This window comes from Erythranthe guttata, chromosome 6 (genome assembly GCF_056151865.1).
Source record: "Erythranthe guttata isolate IM_541 chromosome 6, IM_541, whole genome shotgun sequence".
Classification (NCBI taxonomy): Eukaryota; Viridiplantae; Streptophyta; class Magnoliopsida; order Lamiales; family Phrymaceae; genus Erythranthe; species Erythranthe guttata.
Window position 1 is genome coordinate 16,141,986 of NC_142538.1, and position 19,889 is coordinate 16,161,874.

The following is a 19,889-nucleotide window of genomic DNA, read 5'->3' on the forward strand; positions in this document are numbered from 1 at the left end:
ATTTCCAACCCCTATCTAAAACTCAGACCATTTTCATCAACTAAAAACTCGTATAATAGATATACATGTGATTTGACTTCAATAGAATGTTTTTCCTAATAAATGTAAGAAATATATATAAATTAGAAGGTATATAAGAAGTTAGGCCATAGGGGCAGGTCGATGAACACAAGAAGCAAAAATCCAAAGTGTTATGCCAACCCTTTTCAATAATTCAAATAGCCCTGCCCATATATATCGTCTTCAATATTATATTTACAGCCTGTTTATTGTCTTATACTACTTTTCATTACAAGCTCTCCACTACTACAATTTTTTTCATTTTTCTGTTTTCCGTTTCGGTTTCGGTTTTCGGTTTTCGATTTTCGGTTTCGTTTTTGGTTTGTGAATATGCAAACATGAAGCCACACAACAAACAACCTTAACAATCTCCAAACTACATACACAACAAAATTACACTACAGATAACAAGTCAACAAAACCATATTCACTATTTCTTTTTTCCCATTAAAATGCAAACCAAATATTTTCTAAGCAAGACAACAAAATATTATACATCCCACCCATCTTTCCTTCTATTAAACTCCAACTTCCTATCACCTAAACTCCCATACATATCTGAGAATTTCTTCAAGCAATTGCTCCTCACTCCGTAATGCGCCTGCGTATTCCTACTTATCGCAACCCCCGAGAATTTCGAAGTGTCGACCGCCCACGTCGGTCTCACGTACTCCACCACGCTCGAAGAACTCCCATTCGCATACAAGTAATTCATCAACACATCCTCACAATTAAAAAACCCATCCACCAACGCCCTACCGGCCCTAGCTTCCTCGCTCCAATACCGCTCGAAGGCGGCACCACCATCAATAAAAGCCGCCCCCGTTAAAATCATATTATACCCATTATGCCCCCGCGCATACTTCTCCCCCCTGTACCTCAACCGCCCCCCGCCGCCAACAAAACGGGGGTAAAACCCAACGATCCGGTCCGGCCGCTCCCGCCAAACCCTAAATCCCCGTTCGACATCATCGCACGTCATCATGATGTCATCGTCGAGCTCGAGGACCCCCCGCGTCTTTATGGCGGGGTCCGCTTTGAACCGGTTGTTCAACGAGTTCTTCTCCTCCACCCGGATCCTCACCGGCACTGCAGAGTCGAAATCGCTCTGCAGTGGAGGCGTGCCTTTGTTCCACACGACCACTATCTCGCGCACAGACGCACACCTCGAGTAGTGTTTCACGTACATCTTCAAGTTCCACAAACGAGCGTCGAAAGTCATCGTCAACATTGTGAATTGCGAGTAGCTTCCGTCCAACGGGTAGGGCTCCTCCGCACCGCTCCTGCCGTACAGATACTTCACCCCGGTGCACGTTAGTGCTGCCGCTGCCACGACCGCCAAAACAAGGAAAAGAACACCCGTGCAAGTGTTCGGCCGCACCCTCGCATGGACAATCGAGCTCGCACGATTCAAACGACTACATAAAAGCCGAATCTTCGAAGACAACAAACTCGGCCTCTCCCAAGCCAAGAAAGAGTCGCTCCTCTTCCCCATACTATGAGGGCACCAACTCAACGGCACCAAACACTTCACCGCACCGACCACCATGCCAACAAGTACAACCAAAGCACCAACCGCAATAACCGCACCGAATCCAAAAACGGAGCGGCGGACAGAATCCCCAGACGGGACCCGGTCGCCGTCGATCACCGCCACCCACTCGCCGGAGCTGAGCCGCTGCACGTCGAGGTGGTGGTGGCGGGCCCCGTTCCAAGCGTTTCTTCCCTTCAACGATTCCTCGATGTTGGACGGAACCTCAATTTCTTCAAAATCTTCGGTCGTTAAAACTGATATCTTGAATACGCGTATTCTACGCCCGTATGTATCGCCGCAGTCTTGGCCGATACGGTAGAGATTACCGTTGTGTACGAAGGGTCTACCTCCGTTTCGAGCCCCCACGCTCTTGTGTGTGTTGTGTACGGGGTTCTTCTTGTGGGGTTTCCATGGACCGAGAGGTGATACACTGTGCCATATTGACAGGTGTCCGTTTTTCTTGGTGCCAAATCCGCTGTGATCAGAGCCGAAAAGATAGAATTTTCCTTTGTGAGGAATCATAAAGGAATCGACTAACGGCTTTTTCATGATTACTTTTTCCAGTGTCCATTTTAATGGGAAGTCGGTTGATCGATATAGGCGAAGGTCCCCTTTTGTGCTGCCCTCGGGCATCATATATATCTGTCATATACAATTAAAAAATATATATTAAATACGTTAAATTTGAGTAATTCAAAATCAAGAAAGGATATTGGACTGGGAACAGAAAGTTGAACTTCTCTTACATTTCCGTTGTACTCGAAGACGTACGGGTAGGAGAGATGCCAATCTTCGTCGAGGGCGATACCGAGTTGCTGCCAGGTGGCGCCCTTGTCTAAACTTCTTGAAACTCCAATGTCTCCTTGCATTGTAATTGAGTTTTTCGTTTCGTAGAAAACGTACAGGATGTCACCCTGAGACATGTAACGAAACGTCAGGCTTATATTATATCTGAAATTTCCAACAGAAACTGCAAATTCATTGTTTTCGAGCTTACTAACGAAATTAAGATATGTAGGTAAACACTAATGTCAGTGAAAGTAATGTACAGAAACGAAAGGTATCAGAATTTTGCATTTGGCCAATTAGATACAGAAAAGATATGCGATTTATTATTATTATGAGAATTAATCCTAGTACTTCTGGTTCCGGGGCTTTCATACTTGAAAAATAAGTCTTGGGAATATTGTCGAATATTTATAACGCACTCGTATTTGAAGGCGAGATAATAATGTTGGTTAACCAATTAATGTGACGTGTGAGGTACAGCAATTACTACGAAATAAACATGATTTGAATGATGCTGTATTAAGAGCTAACTTGGTAAATGTGTCGGGTCGTAATTACTACGGCAATCCCCACAACCCAATGATCTACTCTATTTTCATTACAATTAAAATAGTTAGCCGACTAAGAAAGACCATTTCATGAGAATAGCATAGACAAATACAACACAACTCCAGACATAACATCGACTAAACACGACTTTCCATTCAAAACAACCTTTTGCGCATTCGAAAGAAAGATAATTAATTTCCTATAAAAGTATTCTGATTCTATCGGGGTGGACACACACAAACACACACACACACACTTCCCTTATCTGTGAGAATCTCCATACACCTCACCACGATAATCAATTTCCAGCAGTATGTTTTTTTAATTCTTGACGACAAATTTCCAGCTCATTCCACATAAGCACCGTTTAATTCAAACAGAAAAAAAGGGAAAAGGGAATATATTCTTTCCCCTCAGGGGCAATTAGATTCTACGTTTCTTTTCCCATTCTTAATTTACTAACGATGATTTGTATCTTGCATTTTTAAAGCATATGCTGCCGCCTTCACTATTTCCTCAGTAAAAAAAGAAAGAAAGCATATTCAGAACCTAAAGAATTATATATATAAAGACTCTTGTATCAGAAGCTGAAAACTCAACCTAGTTGCTTTAATTCCATCCCCACGTATGCACATAATATAATACAAATAGCAACGCAAATACTAGAAAAAACGAATCCCGTCATTTACAAACACCGTCGACTTAGTCTACTCCAAATTTAGAAGTGGTATATCCATTGATGGAAAATTACAAGGCCAGAAAATTAAACGGTAGCTACGAATATAACTAACCGATACTGTTTCGACACGCGTCTATAAAGCAAGCAGGCACGATTTAATAGCGAAAACGCGCAACAGATATCCGATTACATAATCCATACTCGAAATAACATATAAATTTATATATCAACTAAATTGAAAGAAGATAGATAAAATTACCTGAACATAAAGAAAAGGGTCGGCGACAAAATTACTCGGGGATCCAGCATCCGAAAGTGAGGCGCAAGTGATAATCGGATTGGCTACGGGCCATGCTGCACTCTTGTTCTTCCATACATTTATCTGTCAAACAATTCACTGTCTTAATAAGTAACAAATCTACAAACCCATATTTCAGAAACATAAATCAAAATCAGGAAAACCCAATAGTTCGAAAAATCGGAAAAAGACTCATGAATCATAAACACACAAAAGGGCATCAAAAATTAAAAGTAAAAAATTTCAGAAACCCAGAAAAACTTCACGAATTCAAAATAAAAAAAAAACTAATAATTAATATTGTCATGATTCAATTGGAATTTTAACCAACATGCAAAAAATTTAATTTAATTAAAATAAAAAAATAAAAAAAAAAAAAAAAAAAAAAAAAAAACCTTACATCTTCAATGGGTTTGAGAGAAAAGGGGGAGTCGCCGTAGAAAATGCCAATTGCCCACGAGCCCTCATTGTCTTGTTGACATCCCACCGCCGTGATCCCCGTGCGCACGTTAGCGGTGATCATGAACCTGGCGTACAATATCCCGATCGAACCCAAAACGGCTAACGACAACAAGAAATACGCAAGGGTTGACGAAAAAACACAGGCCTCGTTGTTATTATTATTATTATGATTCCCGTTCCTAGCAGCGCCGCCGTTGCTACTCTTGCCGCCGCCGTTACTGTCGTGAAACCACCTGGACCACCCTCCACCGCCGCCGGAGGACACAATCGGGCCCGAACCCATCACTTCAATTCACTCAAAAAATAAAAATTCGCAGAAATTAAAAAAAAAAAAAATTGTTCCTCCACCGCCACCGCCGCCGGAAAATCTCACGGCGGCGGCTATGCATGGAATAATGAAAAATCCAGAGATGCCCGCATTTTTTTTTTTGCTTTTTTTATTTTTATTTCCCCTTTTCTCGAAAGGAAAAAGAAGAAAAGGGGAGAAGGTTTTTAACTATTGGGAGGTTTTTTAAAAATTGATTTTTTTTTTTACGAATTTTGGATTTCTGAATTGGTAAAATGCAACGAAATAATAATACTCGAAAGTTGACAACAAGAAAACCGCTAACGTGTTTTGAGGAGAGAGAAAGAAGAGAGAGAGAGAGAGAGAGGGTTTGGGGGGTTGGAGGAGAAAACGTTGTCAGCCACCTTCTTCTCTTTGGAATTCCAATTTTTCTATTATGTGCTCATCTGTAATTGCATCTGTGTATATATATATATGTGTGTGTGTGTGCATATGTGTGTTTTATTGTGTGTGTATTTATGTGTGTACAGGTCAATGTGTATGTATGTATGTATTTTATGATTTATTTAAGAAAATGCTCTTTACGGGCTAATAAGTGCTATTTACCGTTCAAAGTAAAAAACAGTTTATCTCTCTAAAACCCCTAAAATTCGAAATTCTCTCCAATTACCCCCCATTCCAAAAATTTCAGAAAAATTTTTTTTTTTCGAAAAATTTCGAAATCAACCAAAATCGAGCTTGGGCTTCGATTTTTTCAGGTAATTTCAACACCTACATGTGTTATATGCAATGGGTAACTCGATTTTGCAACCAATTTCATGTTTAAAAGCCCTACAAATCGATTTGTAGGGCTTTTGAATTTTTCGGATGTTAGAGCCAAACGCCCAAACCGGGCGCTGGCTGCATGAACCGACGCCCAAAATGGGCGTCGGTTCATGCTAACATCCGTGATAGTCATCCACTTCTCATAGGGTGCTGGGGCGTTGTCCCAATAAGCGACACTCGCCAATACCCGATACACTAAATTACCACCACCGAAATAATCCTTGAAGAACTCTTCGTGTGTTTTAATACAGTTATAAACATCCATTCTAACATCCATCCAATCATCCTCGTGGTTCTTCACTGCACACGCGACGCTTCGATAACCACAATTACCATCCCCTTGAACGTCCGTCCACGTCACAACCTCCGGAACAAGGCAGAAATGAAGGTGTCGCATCCAAGGGGGTCGGGGAATTTGACCTATTGCGGGTCCACTCACGGTCGATGAACGAGCGCGACCACGGCTAGATCTCTCAGAAGATGAACCACGCCCTCTGTTGCCTCGTGATCGTCCTCGTCCTCGTCCTCGCCCTCGTCCAGACTCTTCACCTTCTCCCGGAAATAATGGAAACTCATGCCCTGACCAATCCCTCTGTGTAGAGTTCGTCCGCGGTCTACCTCTCGGGCAGTCTAGTACTTGTGGCGCATTCATTTCCATGGCCCCGGGATGCATTCGTTCAAAAATGGCATCTGTCACGTCCGTGATCTCAATTTCTGACCGCTCACGCAAATCATTCATTAACCCTTCTAGCCTGCCAATAGCCTGTGACCTGTGGTCGGGAACAGAACCAACACTTTCATCTAGGGAATCCCCGAATCCCGAAATAAATGTCCTCCAAAAAATGTGGACATCCTCTGCATAAAACACACCACGTCGTGCATTCATCTTTGCACGAATTTCATGTCTGCATGGGAGTCCAAGACATTTCCTCATATAACAGACGCAACCGTCTATGTCTTCATCCTTCTCATCGTCCAACATCTGCAGAGCATTATGTGTTACAATTCCACTGGACAATATTTTAAATACGGGCACGTTGATCGTCTGGGCCCGAATCCTCTTTGATTTTGCAAAATCGGCTAGTATCTCGTTAAATTGATCTTTCATCATTGAGTGATACTGTGCCCAAAATGTGTCGAAGCCACCCGTGGACGATTCCAACCATCTCTTCAATGCTCTATGGTTGCTCTCCACCCTAATATGTTTAGAATATGCTATGTTTCAATAAACTACATGACAGTAAGTTAAGTATATGTATTTAACCACTTATAAATAAATACCTGCTTGTCGATGTATTACCCAAATGGAAAATTAGATCCGTCCATGCTTTTACAAATTTCTCTTTGTATACGAGCCAAGTGTATTGGAGATACTCAATCAAATCTGGATAATTCGCGTACTCGTCCGTCAAAGCTGTGTAATTCCTGGCGAAATCTTCTTCAGACACTGATTTTACCAAAGTTTGCCACACGCCAACTACAAAAGCCGTGCCGCGACGCCTACTATTGCCGAGACATCTTGAAGCACGACGCCCCACATTCATGTTAATGTGCCAAAGACATAAGAGATGAGGTACGGTCGGAAATACATTCTCTAGCGCCTTTATGAGCCCTAACTCTCGATCCGTCACGATGGCACTAGGTAGAGTCTGAGGGGGGAAAAGTCTCTTCAGCTTTTGCAACACCCATGTGTAATGGTCTTCATTTTCATGGCGCAAAAATGCGACTGCAACAGTAAAATTTTTCCCGACAGGAGTAACACCAACAATCTCCAACAAAGGCAATTTGTACTGATTTGTTTTGTAAGTACTGTCAAGTAGTAATACGTACGGAAACTTACTTAACAATTCCACAGATTGAGGGTGAGCCCACATCAAATCAGTAACTGCATGTGTAGTTTCATCAGTGCGGAACCACTTGTAATAGTTATGCTCCTCAAGCAACCCAATCAAATGTTGCATCACTGTACGGTCACCCCTAGATAGTCTTTTCAATTTCGCCTTCTGATTGTATATTTGTTTTGAATAAGCATCGAGGCCCAAACCATTTTGTCTCAAGTTAGCCAAAATCTTCTTGGGCGGCACATGACTTTGTGACAGATCACTAATGATCTTCGCCTCCTCCTGAGACAATGCACTCATCCCATGCCCGGACTTGTATATCGGAACATGATTATGCTTCCCGTATATTACTCTGACCTCCCATTTATCATCCCATCGTAGCTCTCCGACAATATAAAAACCACAGCCTATCTTTTTGCTACCGGTCCTTCTCGGGCGCGCTTCTGGATTAGTTGATGGACATTCTCGTTTTTCCCCGAATAGGTCACAAGTCAAAAAAATCTTTTTTTTAGGACTGCTTCTTTTTACTATTTTCACAAAAAGACCTCTTGCAACGAACCTCACCCAAACCACTACCTCATCCTTTGAGTCAAACAACTGAGTAGTGGTAAAATAATCTGTATGATCAACTTCAAATGTAGTCGTATCGTCCTGAAAAAAACATAAAAAAATTGATTTAAAAAAAAAAAAAAAAAAAAAGAGGTTTAAAATTCAAAAGCCCAAGTCGGGCGCCCGGCAGTGCAGTGCACGCCCATGTTGGGCGTGCAGTTGGCCTACAAACGCCCAAAATGGGCGTGTAACAGCCAACTGCACGCCCAACATGGGCGTGCACTGCACTGTCGGGCGCCCAAGTTGGGCTTTTGAATGTTTAGCCCGGTTTTTTCGATCGAAAAGACGGAATTTTTACCTCGCTGTGTTCGCTATCCCGATCTTCATTCGATAAATTCATTTATGTTCGTATATCACACCAATAAGAATGATTTGTGAAGAAATTGTCTTGAGAGCAATTTTTTTTAGAGAGAGAGAGAGAGAGTTTTTTTGAACGGTAAATAGCCTTTTTCAAACGGTAAAAAGCAAATCCCATTATTTATTGTGAAAATTGAAATGTAGTGGAAATTGGAATAGATGTGGATGGATTTGTCTTTTGACTTGACTATCTAGTCTTTTTCTATTTCCTTCTCTTTCTACCTTTTTCTCTTCTACCTTTCTTTCATTTAATTATTATTATTATTAAAAAACAAAAAAGTAGCATTCAAATAGGGATGGCAATTGATAGCACCGGTAATTGAGCCGGGCTTAATCGAAGCCCGATGACTCAGCCTAATTTTATTTGAGTCGAATCTGATTTTCTGTAAGTCGGACTGAGTTTGAGCCTTTTTTTCAACCCGATTAATTTGTGAGCTGAGTTTGAGCTGCTATAGCTCAAAACGGATAACGTTTGCGCGATTAAATTAATAATTAAATATATAATATATTTATTATTTTAATGATATTGCTTAACGCACAAGTTACAGCCGTAATAGATCATTTTATTTAGTAAAATGATAAAAATAAAAATAAAAATAAATATAATAATAAAAAGAAATTCAAAATTAAAAATAAAAAGGAATTAAGTGGTGACGGTGATAATACTCAAATGGGAATCAAGTGAAAGATATCCCACTCAAACCTAATTACTGAAATTATCACTGAGATTTGAGAAAATAAATTGTTTCCAATAATAGGAGATATTAATTTTCTTTTACTTCTTTCACTTTGGACTATGATGCATTTTTTGTGGTATAATTAATTACTTAGTGACCAACCCTCATTAGGAGAGTTGGTATCTAGCCTTACCAATAGGGTAAAAAGGTCTAGGGTTCGAGTCACCCTCCCCTACTTCCCCTTATAATGACTTGAATTACTAAAAAAAAAAAATTAATTACTTAGTGATTAAACATTTACAAAATTAAACTTCATTTGTTTTAAGGAAAAGACTATGGTTTTCATCTTTCCTTGAGACTATAGTTATTATTTTATTTTGTTCTTCGTGAACATTTTAGATTTTGTTTTTAGGCTACAAAGGATTTTTTTAATCACGTCTAGCTGCAAAGTTGTAAAGTATATAAATTATATATTGCTCAATAAAAGTCCAATATAAACTCGAAACCTATAAAATACATGAGTCAAATTTGAGTCTATAATAATGAGGTCCGATAATTTTGAGTCAAATAAGTAGCTTGTCTGCCCTAGCAATTGGTAAGAGTTTAACGATTTTAGATAATAATAACAATAATCATAATAATGATAATTATTATTATTATTATTATTATTATTATTATTATAATATAAAATAATAATTAAAATAAAATAAAATAAAAAGATTCTAGAAATTAGAAATGAATAGTCATAAAATCATAAAAATCGTGTGTGACTATATATGAGAATGACTTTTTCTTTTTACATGCATTAAATAACAAAAAGTTCGATTTATTTGGAATTTGGAAGTAGAAAAGTTTAATTTGAAAGGTGACTAAAACGCATGGGGATGGATGTTTGACCAATTATTCTTTTGGTCTTCATCGAATTTTTAAATATTTAAATGTGGTTCTTCTTGACCTTGGGTCTTTCTCGATAATTGTCCTATAATTATTACACTCTGTACGATGAATAATAAGTATTTAATATTTTGTGAAACAAAATATATTTCTCCACTTATTCATTTATATATATACATATTAATTTAAAAACAATTATTGTTCTCTACTGTTTTGATCAAGGCTTTCACAAATTTTCATTGGTACATGACTAACTAGTGATATGATTTCTAAATTATGAAGCTAAATTAATGGATAATAATTGATATATATATATATATATATATATATATATATATATATATATATATATATATATATATATAGGGATCACTATTTCAAATACTAACTTTTGCTTACTTGAATACCAAAAAATTAAAAATTAAATAATTAATTGTAAATTACTTTAATGCCCTTAATGAAAATTAAAACCCAAAAAATATTACAAATACTATTTTTCTTTCTTAAATACCAAATAATCAAAAACCTAAAAAAAACATTTCCCTCCTCACTCACAAACCCCTCATCTCCTCCACTTCCTTCTTCTCCTTCCCCAAAAACCCTCCTAAAAAACCTCAAAACAAAAGAAATCAAAACCTTACACAACTTGCAAAATGGCGTCAAATGACAATAGAATAGTAGTTTACGAGCAAGGAGAACTCATTCAAGTATGTATTCATTTTTTTTTTTTTGAGCTAAAACATCGATTTTGAAATTTTTTTTTTTTTTAAAACTCGCCATGTATTTTCGACACATACAGGTCGAAAATACCCTTTTTTTTCGACATGTATGTGTCGAAAACATAACAATTCATACTTTATTAAGTTTCGACACCTAAGTGTCGAATTTTGATACAATTTTCGACACCTAAGTGTCGAAAATAAAAAAAAAAAAAAAAAAAAAAAAAAAAAAAAAAAAAAAAATTACACAGATCTAATTTGACAGGTAGCTGTCGAAAATTGGTTGAATATTCGACAGCTAGCTGTCGAAAACTCATCCAAATTTCGACAGCTATCTGTCGAATTATCAAAAAAATCCCATTTCAAGCTTTCACATTTTTCGACAACTATATGTCGATTTTTGATGAATTTTCGACATCAAGCTGTCGAAAATTCATCAAAAATCGACATATACAGGTCGAAAATTGTGAACGAAGAACCAACCCACGAATCTCAAATCAATGCTCAAATCGACTGAAATTAGATGCACCCATTACTAATTAACGATCATTTCTACCTAAAACAATCAAATCCTAATTACCCATATCAAACAATCAAATCCTAAGTAAATATTAAAGAAAAAAAAATTCGAAAAAAATTATTACTTGGATGAATGAAACCGGAACGAAGAAGCGGCGGCGGGTTGATAACAATGGACGAAGAAGCGGCGGCGGCGTACGGTGGCGTTCGGCGTCGGCGGTGGCGGCGTCGGCGGCGGCGGCGGCGGCGAGGGTTGGAGAGGGTTGGAGGTTTTTTTTTTACAACAAAGGGATTTTTTTCTTTTTTTTTATTTGGTTTTTGATTAGGTAATTTCTAATAAAATTTGATATAATTGGTATTTTGTATGAAAGGGTGTTTTTGTAATTTTCTTTTTATTTTGGTATTAAAGTAAGAAAAAACTGATAAATATGTACTCAATTTTGGTTTTAAACTTGGTAGTATTCAAGTAAGCAAAAGTTAGTATTTGAAATAGTTGCCCCCATATATATATGCTAAATCCCACATTATTTTTACCAAATCATGCACATAATTAAAAATATTTTTCTCCCTACAATCTTCTCTTTCCTTTCCTACCCTTCTTTTATTTCCCTAATTTTTTTCACAAAAATCACACAATAAAAATATCCCTAGCATTCCAAGTTCGAATTTGACATAGGCCATGTTTGATACGATTAAGCACTGAATGCTGAATGCTGAATTCATAGCTGAATGGTTAAGAGTAGTTTCTGAATACTAAATGATGAACCATTAAGCTCGTTTGATGGTTTAAGATCAATAATGTCTGAATAATATTATGTTACTGTTTTAACCTTGGCTAAATATTAAAATATTTGTTAATGGAATTATTATAGACATATATGTATAAATATAACCTTTTAGCATGATTAACTAAAGTTGTAAAATACGAAAATATTCCACATAAATTATTCTAGATCTCTCAAAGGAAGTTTTATGGACAAAAATAAAAGTATTTGGGTTGAAAGTTGAAACCTCCATGAAGACTTTTAAAAAACAAGTAACGCATATTATTTTTTGTTAAGACAAATGATGGAATTTACATACGTATTTTGTTAAAATAAATGAAAGAATTTTGTTAATATACAATAGAAATTGATTTTAATATTTAAGAGACAAATTGATAATGGATCACGACAAAAAATAATAATTAAATAATAACTCAGATGGATAAAATATAATTAATAAATGTATTCAAAAGTGGAGAACACTTTGAGAAAAAAAGAGGGGGTGCATTGCGCGAGGTGGCAATAAACGAGGGTAGTGGGGGTATAATTCTCATTCATTTATGCACTTATTCGGTCAGCATTGATTTTCCAGCTGAATAGTTCAGATCCTTTTGGAACCATTCAGCTATTGCTACCAAATGCCCTGAATGGTCCAAATGCTTACCGAATCAGCAAAGTTGTCATTAAGAGGCTCATTAAGAGCAATCAAACGGGCCCATAAAATCTTCACATGTTCAAACTAAAATAAATTTGAAATTTGAGGAAAAAAATCGAATTGATATGAATTTGAATAATTAAAAAGGCGTAATGAAATTGAATAAATATTAAATAAACGAAACTCATTTTTTATGATTATTTCACGTAAAAATTATTGAATTTCGAGTGACTTGGATAAAATCATTTTAGAGAAAATTTAGTAGAGAGATTTTTTTAATTTGTATATGGTATTTTAGTAAATTTAATATATATATAATGTCTGAAAAATTATACTTTTATCAAATTATAAGTTATAACTAAATGTTATAGTGTTCAACTCTTTGTCCAACCACAATGTTTTCCCTAATTATGGAGTTATAAAAATTTCTGAAAAAATCAAATCAAAATAATCAAAGCAAATGGTTAATTGTTTTCATGTTGCAATGTCTTTCTTTTTCAATAATTCTAGAAATTTCACGCGTGCGATGCACGGAATATATATATTCCTAATCAATATTTAATAATATACTTAGTGCAAAATAAGAATATTTTAAAAGTATGAAGAAAATAATATTGGAACTTGGAATACTAATATATATAACCAATATTTGTTTTAGGAAATTACTTGAACCAATAAATAATAGTCAACCTAATTATATAAATGCTACCGGATGTTTGTTTTTATTTCCAAAACCCATTTCCAGTTTTATACTATTCATAAAACCGAGATTATGTTTGTTTGATAATTTTATCCGGAAAATCCCATTTTTTTCTTATCAAATTTCTATTAAAAATACACTATTCATACTGTTGAATTTGAATGCCTATCAAAGTCCACTCATCTGTTGAGACAGACTACATGTTACGACATTAGGTGACGTAACAGAATTGTTGTGTTGTCACAGTAATAAATCTACGAAAAACAGAATAAAGAACACAACAATTTAATGTGGTTCGGATACAAATGTACCCTACATCCACGAGGACTTGCAAAACTAGTTCAGATTTAAGTGTACATTAATAGGACTTAATAAAACACTAAAGACTCCCTCTTTATGTGATACGCCGTTCTTGCACACGACTCGAACTTGTTGATAATCAAAGCAATTCCTCCTCCGCACTCTTGGACTTCCTCCAATGTTGAACTTCCTTCAAACGGCGGATCGACCTCTCCCGAGATCTTTTAAGCACTTCTCCCGAAACGCCGATCTTCTTTATGGCCTGGTAGAAGAAACCTGTTCTGTTGCCACACCTGCCGTGCAGACAGGGCTGCAGCACGGGCTGCACCCTTCAAAGCCTTTATGCTGGGATTTTTCTTATTAAAGCTCCATCGGACTCATATGAGGTTGAGGGCCTTATATAGGCACGAAATCCACCACCCTAAACCTAACTTGGGCCCTAAGAAATCGATTAACTAGGTAATAGAATCCTAGTCGATTTCTACTTCTATTCTAGATAAGTACAAAAGATACCTAACTAGGATATAATACATGGAAATAAATCTAAGTCCTAATAACAATATTACAAAAATAGGACTCTAATTAATTCCAAAATAAACATGGAAAACAAATCTTTGTCAATCATTAATTTCCACGTATGGCGGATTTCTTCAATCTTCACAAATAGAAATCTCGTGCCAACACATATTTTTTTTAATTTCCAAACCTACTAAAACCTACTAACTAACCTATATATTTTATTCCACCAATTCATTTCTCTCTCCTCATTAATATATACACTCTCTCCCATCTCATTTCTCTCTCCTCATTAATATCTACACTCTCCCTCCTCCCAATTTCTCTTTCTCTAATAATAATAATAATAATAATAATAATAATAATAATAATAATAATAATAATAATAATAATAATAATAATTATTATTATTATTATTATTATTATTATTATTGCTTATTTTGCTATTGTTATTATTATTATTATTATTATTATTATTAGTATTATTATTATTATTATTATGATTATTATTATTATTATTATTATTATTATTATTATTATTATTATTATTATTATTATTATTATTATTATTATTATTATTATTATTATTATTATTATTATTTATTGTAGAAGTAGTAAAAATATTAATAATGGTAATAGTAATAATAATACTAATAAATAATAAAATAATAATAATTATAATAATATAAGAATATAAGAATATAAACAATAATAATAATAATAACAAAAATAATAATACTGAAAAAAATTAATATATGATAATAATAATAATAATAATAATAATAATAATAATAATAATAATAATAATAATAATAATAATAATAATAATAATAATAATAATAATAATAATAATAATAATAATAATAATAATAATAATAATAATAATAATAATAATAATAATAATAATGATAATGATAATAATAATAATAATAATAATAATAATAATAATAATAATAATAATAATAATAATAATAATAATAATAATAATAATAATAATAATAATAATAATAATAATAATAATAATAATAATAATAATAATAATAATAATAATAATAATAATAATAATAATAATAATAATAATAATAATCACTATCATCATCCTCAATCTTTATATTCTACTTTTGCACGTACTTTCGTAAAGAAAATTCACCACAACCAAACGTATTCCCATTTCTACACCTACATAAAACTAAAAATACTACTTCATCCAAACATATTCCATTTTCTACACAAAAACCAATAATCTACTTTTTCCATCAAAAATTTTGAAAACTAGAAATTCCCATTGGAAACATAACCAAACATCCCGTACATGTTCCGAATTAAAGTCAAATATGTAGTCCATCATAATTGTTAGTTAACAATCAAATGAATTACACGAGAACCTCGATAAAGAAATATTCAATAATTAATAATCTTATTTAATAATATTTTTTCTCGATCTCGATTTTGAGAAAACATACTAAATTATTAATTAAATAATTTAATATTTTGCGGAGTTAATATAATTTTACTAGTCATGACTGTATTAATTGATGGAGTTTAACTGTATTTGGACAAGAGCCGACAATTTCATGGATTTTACCTAATTAGTGCTTATATAAAATTTAATTCGTACCAAATGTACGTGCTATGTTATACTCCACCGGTTCCTAAAAAGATGTTCTATTATTCACACTGTCACAAATTTTAAAAATCTCAATAAATATGTCTTGATTTATGATAAAATAGATATTGTTAGACAAAAATCCCATTGTTTACTAATTAATTAATGAAGAGTGCAAGAGAGTTGATAAGGGCCTAATTGAAAAATATGTAGCTAATACAATATTGAAATTCTAAAATAACAGAATATATGGAACAAAAAAAACCTTTAGACTTGACAGATATTATGGAACATAAGGGAATATTATTATACCTTGTGAAAAGTATTGGATGATTTTGCATCATATATTTATAAAAATAATTATTCACTAAACACGCATACACATATGTATGTGTGTTATTATGTGTAAATCAATGGTGCAGGATCAGCCGTTGTATTTTATTGGGTGTGAATGGTGACATTTAAGTTTTTGAAAACATTGATAATATTACATTTTCAAGCATGTGTCTAATTAATTAAAGAGACAAAGATAAAATAGTCTGTGAGTAAGCACATTGCACTTAAGGCTATTTGATAATGGGTTCGAGACACGAGGAGAGAAATTGAAAACTAGTAAATAGTCTCCTATAAAAAAAATAAAAAATAAAATAAAATAATAATAATAATAATTACTCCCTCCGTTTCCTATTAGGTGTCGTTTTTGGCTTTGCGTAAGGATTAAGAAGCTCAATAAATGTGTCTTGATTTTAGGTAAAATATATTAGAAAGACTAAAATAACCTTGATTATTTAATGATGTGATAAGAGAGAATTAATAAGGTTAAAACAAGAAAAAATGCATTTAATGCAGTATTGGAAATCTAAAGTGACAGATAATATAAAACAAAAATAATTTTAAAAAAAGACAGTTGTTGTGGAACAGGGGAAGTATTATTCAAAGAAACTATAATAAATTAAATTAATCACGATACTTTTGAATTTTGATAATATTTAATTATAATTTATATCCAAAATTTCGTAATGTAAAGGCCTCGGCCCTTTTTCAATTGTAGTCAAAAGCCTCGATAACATGTTCGTGTTGCAGAATGATGTAACTATAAAGTATATGGAACAATTTTCCATCCAATAGCTAAATTCTTTAAAAAAAAAAAAATTTAAATTTCTTAAATTATATTCTATTTAAGATTAAATGCACTTTACACTCCTAAATTATATTTTATGTACATTTACCCCCTTAAAGTATTATTTGTAACAATTTTTAGATATCTGCGATTTGGTATACCTTGGCGTCATCAACCCAACACCTATTAGTCTATTACAATTTATAAATGCAATATTTATTTTACAAATACAACTTGGTCATGTTGAAGCCAACCAAATTCTTTTATCACTAAATAAATCGAAAGTCACATATAAAAAAACAACAATAATAATAATTATGATAATTCTCTTCGAATATAAAATTTACTTTTATTTTATTAATCTGAGGGTCTAAAACAAATATAATTGTTGCAATTTGTTATATTTTATGATTTCAATAATATCATTAATTCTAGTGATATGTGGGATGACATCTAAAGTGAGAGTTAAATAATTTAGCAATTTAGCATTATGATGTTATTATGGCCCTATGATCTCCATTACTTTTCTAAAAGAATCGTTCCAAAGAATGAATTTAAAATATAATAATACAGGGATGTGGTTTGCGAATTATTGCACGAGTATATAATTTATTCAGTGCACTTTCAGTAGCAGCGGGTCTCGTGTCAATCGAAAATGAAAGCAATTGGAATGAAACTTCAAATTTCAATGATTTTGATTAAAACATACAATCAACTTTTGGACCCTTTTTTTTATTTACAAATAGAATTATATATGAAATTCTTATTTTCGGGGTAATTTTATTTTTTATAGAAATAATAGCTAAAACTAGAAAAAATACAAAAAATATATTTATAATATCAAAATATTATTGTGTTTTTATATTATAGGTAGATAAAAAAAATAGAATTCTGAATTCTTCGATTCCAATTTGATTTTTTTTTTAATCAATAATTTTCATTATGATAACAAAATCCTAATTTTAGGAACGGAATTGGAATTAGTTGTATATCGCTGTTTTTCTTTTTTTTTTTTTTTTTACCTTTTGCTTCTTCGTAAAGAAATTAAGTTTTCATGATGAATTATCAATAGATCGAAAAACGAATTACATGAATAGGTACTCCACTCCCATCTTCCCATTTTATTTGTCTTTCAAATTTTATTTTTATTTCAAAATAGTTGTCGTTTTGGGTTTCCAATAAAGCATTTATTTTATTTTTCTCATATTTAACCTTACTATTCTTAGAAAAATTAGCTGAATCAATTAATGAAAATGGTTTTTTAGTCATTGTATTATGATTTTTCCATAATCCATATACATTTTTTAGTTTACTTAATACGTGTGCATCAGCTCAAGAACGACAAATAAGATGAAAAGCAGGGAGTACTAATTAAGTTATAAATTATAATCGATGATGATGGTTACAAAGTTAACGATATTATTTGATACTATAGTCCACGAGATAAAATAATTAAAAAATATTAAAAAAATAAAATTGAAGGAACTTTCTTTTCTTTTACCCCATACTTGCTCCTTTGTTCTTTCTTTTTTGTCCAGATACAAAAATACAATAAATCTTTAATTTCTAAAGATGGATAAAATTAAGAATTGGAAAAATCATTCCAAATATACGTACATACACCATGATAAGAAGATGGAGTAGTTGATGTAGGCTCCAAGCATATTCTACAACCAGCTAGAGTTAAAAAATAAAATATACCTATTATTTTAGAACGTCGATAAATTAATAACTTTGTTTTCATTATTTAATTTATGCAGGTCCCGATTTTGTTACAATGTGCTAAATTATTAATTCAATAATTTAAGATTTCACTAAAATTAATAGGATTTCACATATTTCGACTGAATTAATTTATAGAAGTTTAATCGTATTTCATCCTTTTCTTTAGTTGCATTTCCCCAAATCATTATAATTAAACATCACTTAGTCAAAAGTTGGAATATATTTATTGTTGAATATCATGGGTAGTTAAAAGAATGTTCATTACTTGGACTTCTGTATTTTTTTAATAGAAATAGGAGTGGAAATTGAAATGAAATTTCCAAATTCCATCAATCTTTAATTCAAAAATTCTGGTTTTAAACAATATTTTTACTTTAAATCGCTGAAATTTGCAATTTTTTATTATTCCAATTTTTTGGATCTCAATTTGAGGGTATAAAAAAAATTGGGTTTTGGATCCTAATAATTTTTGCAAAATCAAATTTCCCCAAAATCATACTTATATTATTGATAGCGTTATGTATTTTATATTATTGGTGAATAAAAAATAAAATTTCAATTCTAATCTGATTTTTTTATTTAAGTTTCATTTCAACTTTGGACTTTCTTGAAATATTTTGGAACGAAACTGAAATTAGATTTTCACTTTCGATCTAGTCCGTCCAATTTCCAACCCCGAGAAAATAAATATTTACCCGATGGTAGATTAATAATTTCATTTTCTTTTAAAGAAAACTAAACATAGTACATTATTATGCACAAATTGGATGTACTTGTTGTATGCAAATATAGATACTTGTTGATATTCTTAATATTTATTTATAATGAAAACTGAAGCTCCAATGTGTGTAAGAGTCAAACTCGACGTATTTGGAGACTTCAAGTTCAAGCTCAACTAAAATTTTAACAGCTCGAACTCAAACTCGAGCTCGTCTAAGCTAGAGTTAGCTCGTGAATTTTCGAATATTTGGGCGAGTTTAATTTTTTTTAGTAATAGTATTAATAAGTTTTTTTTTTGTTATACGTAATACCTATATATTTCTGCTAAATAATAGAAAATTAAAGTTTACAAGTTGGCTCGTGAACTTTAGATAATCAAAAAATAAGTCTATATATATATATATATATATATATATATATATATATATATATATATATATATATATATATTAAACTCATCAAATTTGAGCTCGAATTTTTGTTAAGTCTTAGCTGGTTAAATTAAAAACACAAGGAATTTCCACTTTGAAACATTAGCTGGTTAAATGAGAGGTATTTGGAATTAAAAATAATTAGACAACCCCCACTTAATTAAATCTCGTAATTAATTTTGATTACTTTTGTGACCCCACCATTTGGTCACTTGTCCACTAGTATTTGGAATCATTTACTAAAAGAGGTAATT

The 19,889-nt window shown here is 32.8% G+C and overlaps 2 protein-coding genes across 2 annotated transcripts; both read right to left on the reverse strand.

Annotated features, from left to right (window-relative positions):
• Positions 1-493: 493 nt before the first annotated feature.
• On the reverse strand, positions 494-5,201 carry LOC105957312 (glucosamine inositolphosphorylceramide transferase 1). The gene is made up of 4 exons (XM_012981242.2): positions 4,310-5,201; positions 3,871-3,993; positions 2,341-2,508; positions 494-2,236 (listed from the first exon to the last, which is right to left on the reverse strand). Exons 1-4 carry the CDS (start codon positions 4,652-4,654, stop codon positions 551-553), a joined length of 2,322 nt encoding a protein of 773 aa, XP_012836696.2. The 5' UTR covers positions 4,655-5,201; the 3' UTR covers positions 494-550.
• Positions 5,202-5,421: 220 nt separating this feature from the next.
• Positions 5,422-8,272, reverse strand: LOC148770294 (protein FAR1-RELATED SEQUENCE 4-like). The gene is made up of 4 exons (XM_088819101.1): positions 8,231-8,272; positions 6,764-7,974; positions 5,548-6,678; positions 5,422-5,428 (listed from the first exon to the last, which is right to left on the reverse strand). The coding sequence occupies exons 1-4, from the start codon at positions 8,270-8,272 to the stop codon at positions 5,422-5,424; spliced, it is 2,391 nt and encodes a 796-aa protein (XP_088675227.1).
• Between the last annotated feature and the right edge of the window lie 11,617 nt (positions 8,273-19,889).

What these genes read in the sequence shown, in the direction of transcription:
- LOC105957312 (XM_012981242.2), bottom strand. Translation starts at nt 4,654, where the DNA reads ATGGGTTCGGGCCCGATTGTGTCCTCCGGCGGCGGTGGAGGGTGGTCC. An exon ending in CTCTCAAACCCATTGAAGAT is followed by an intron (nt 3,994 to 4,309) that starts GTAAGGTTTTTT and finishes ATTGTTTGACAG; the next exon opens with ATAAATGTATGGAAGAACAA. An exon ending in ACCCTTTTCTTTATGTTCAG is followed by an intron (nt 2,509 to 3,870) that starts GTAATTTTATCT and finishes TACATGTCTCAG; the next exon opens with GGTGACATCCTGTACGTTTT.
- LOC148770294 (XM_088819101.1), bottom strand. Translation starts at nt 8,272, where the DNA reads ATGAATTTATCGAATGAAGATCGGGATAGCGAACACAGCGAG. An exon ending in GGGATAGCGAACACAGCGAG is followed by an intron (nt 7,975 to 8,230) that starts GTAAAAATTCCG and finishes TGTTTTTTTCAG; the next exon opens with GACGATACGACTACATTTGA. An exon ending in GGTAATACATCGACAAGCAG is followed by an intron (nt 6,679 to 6,763) that starts GTATTTATTTAT and finishes TAAACATATTAG; the next exon opens with GGTGGAGAGCAACCATAGAG.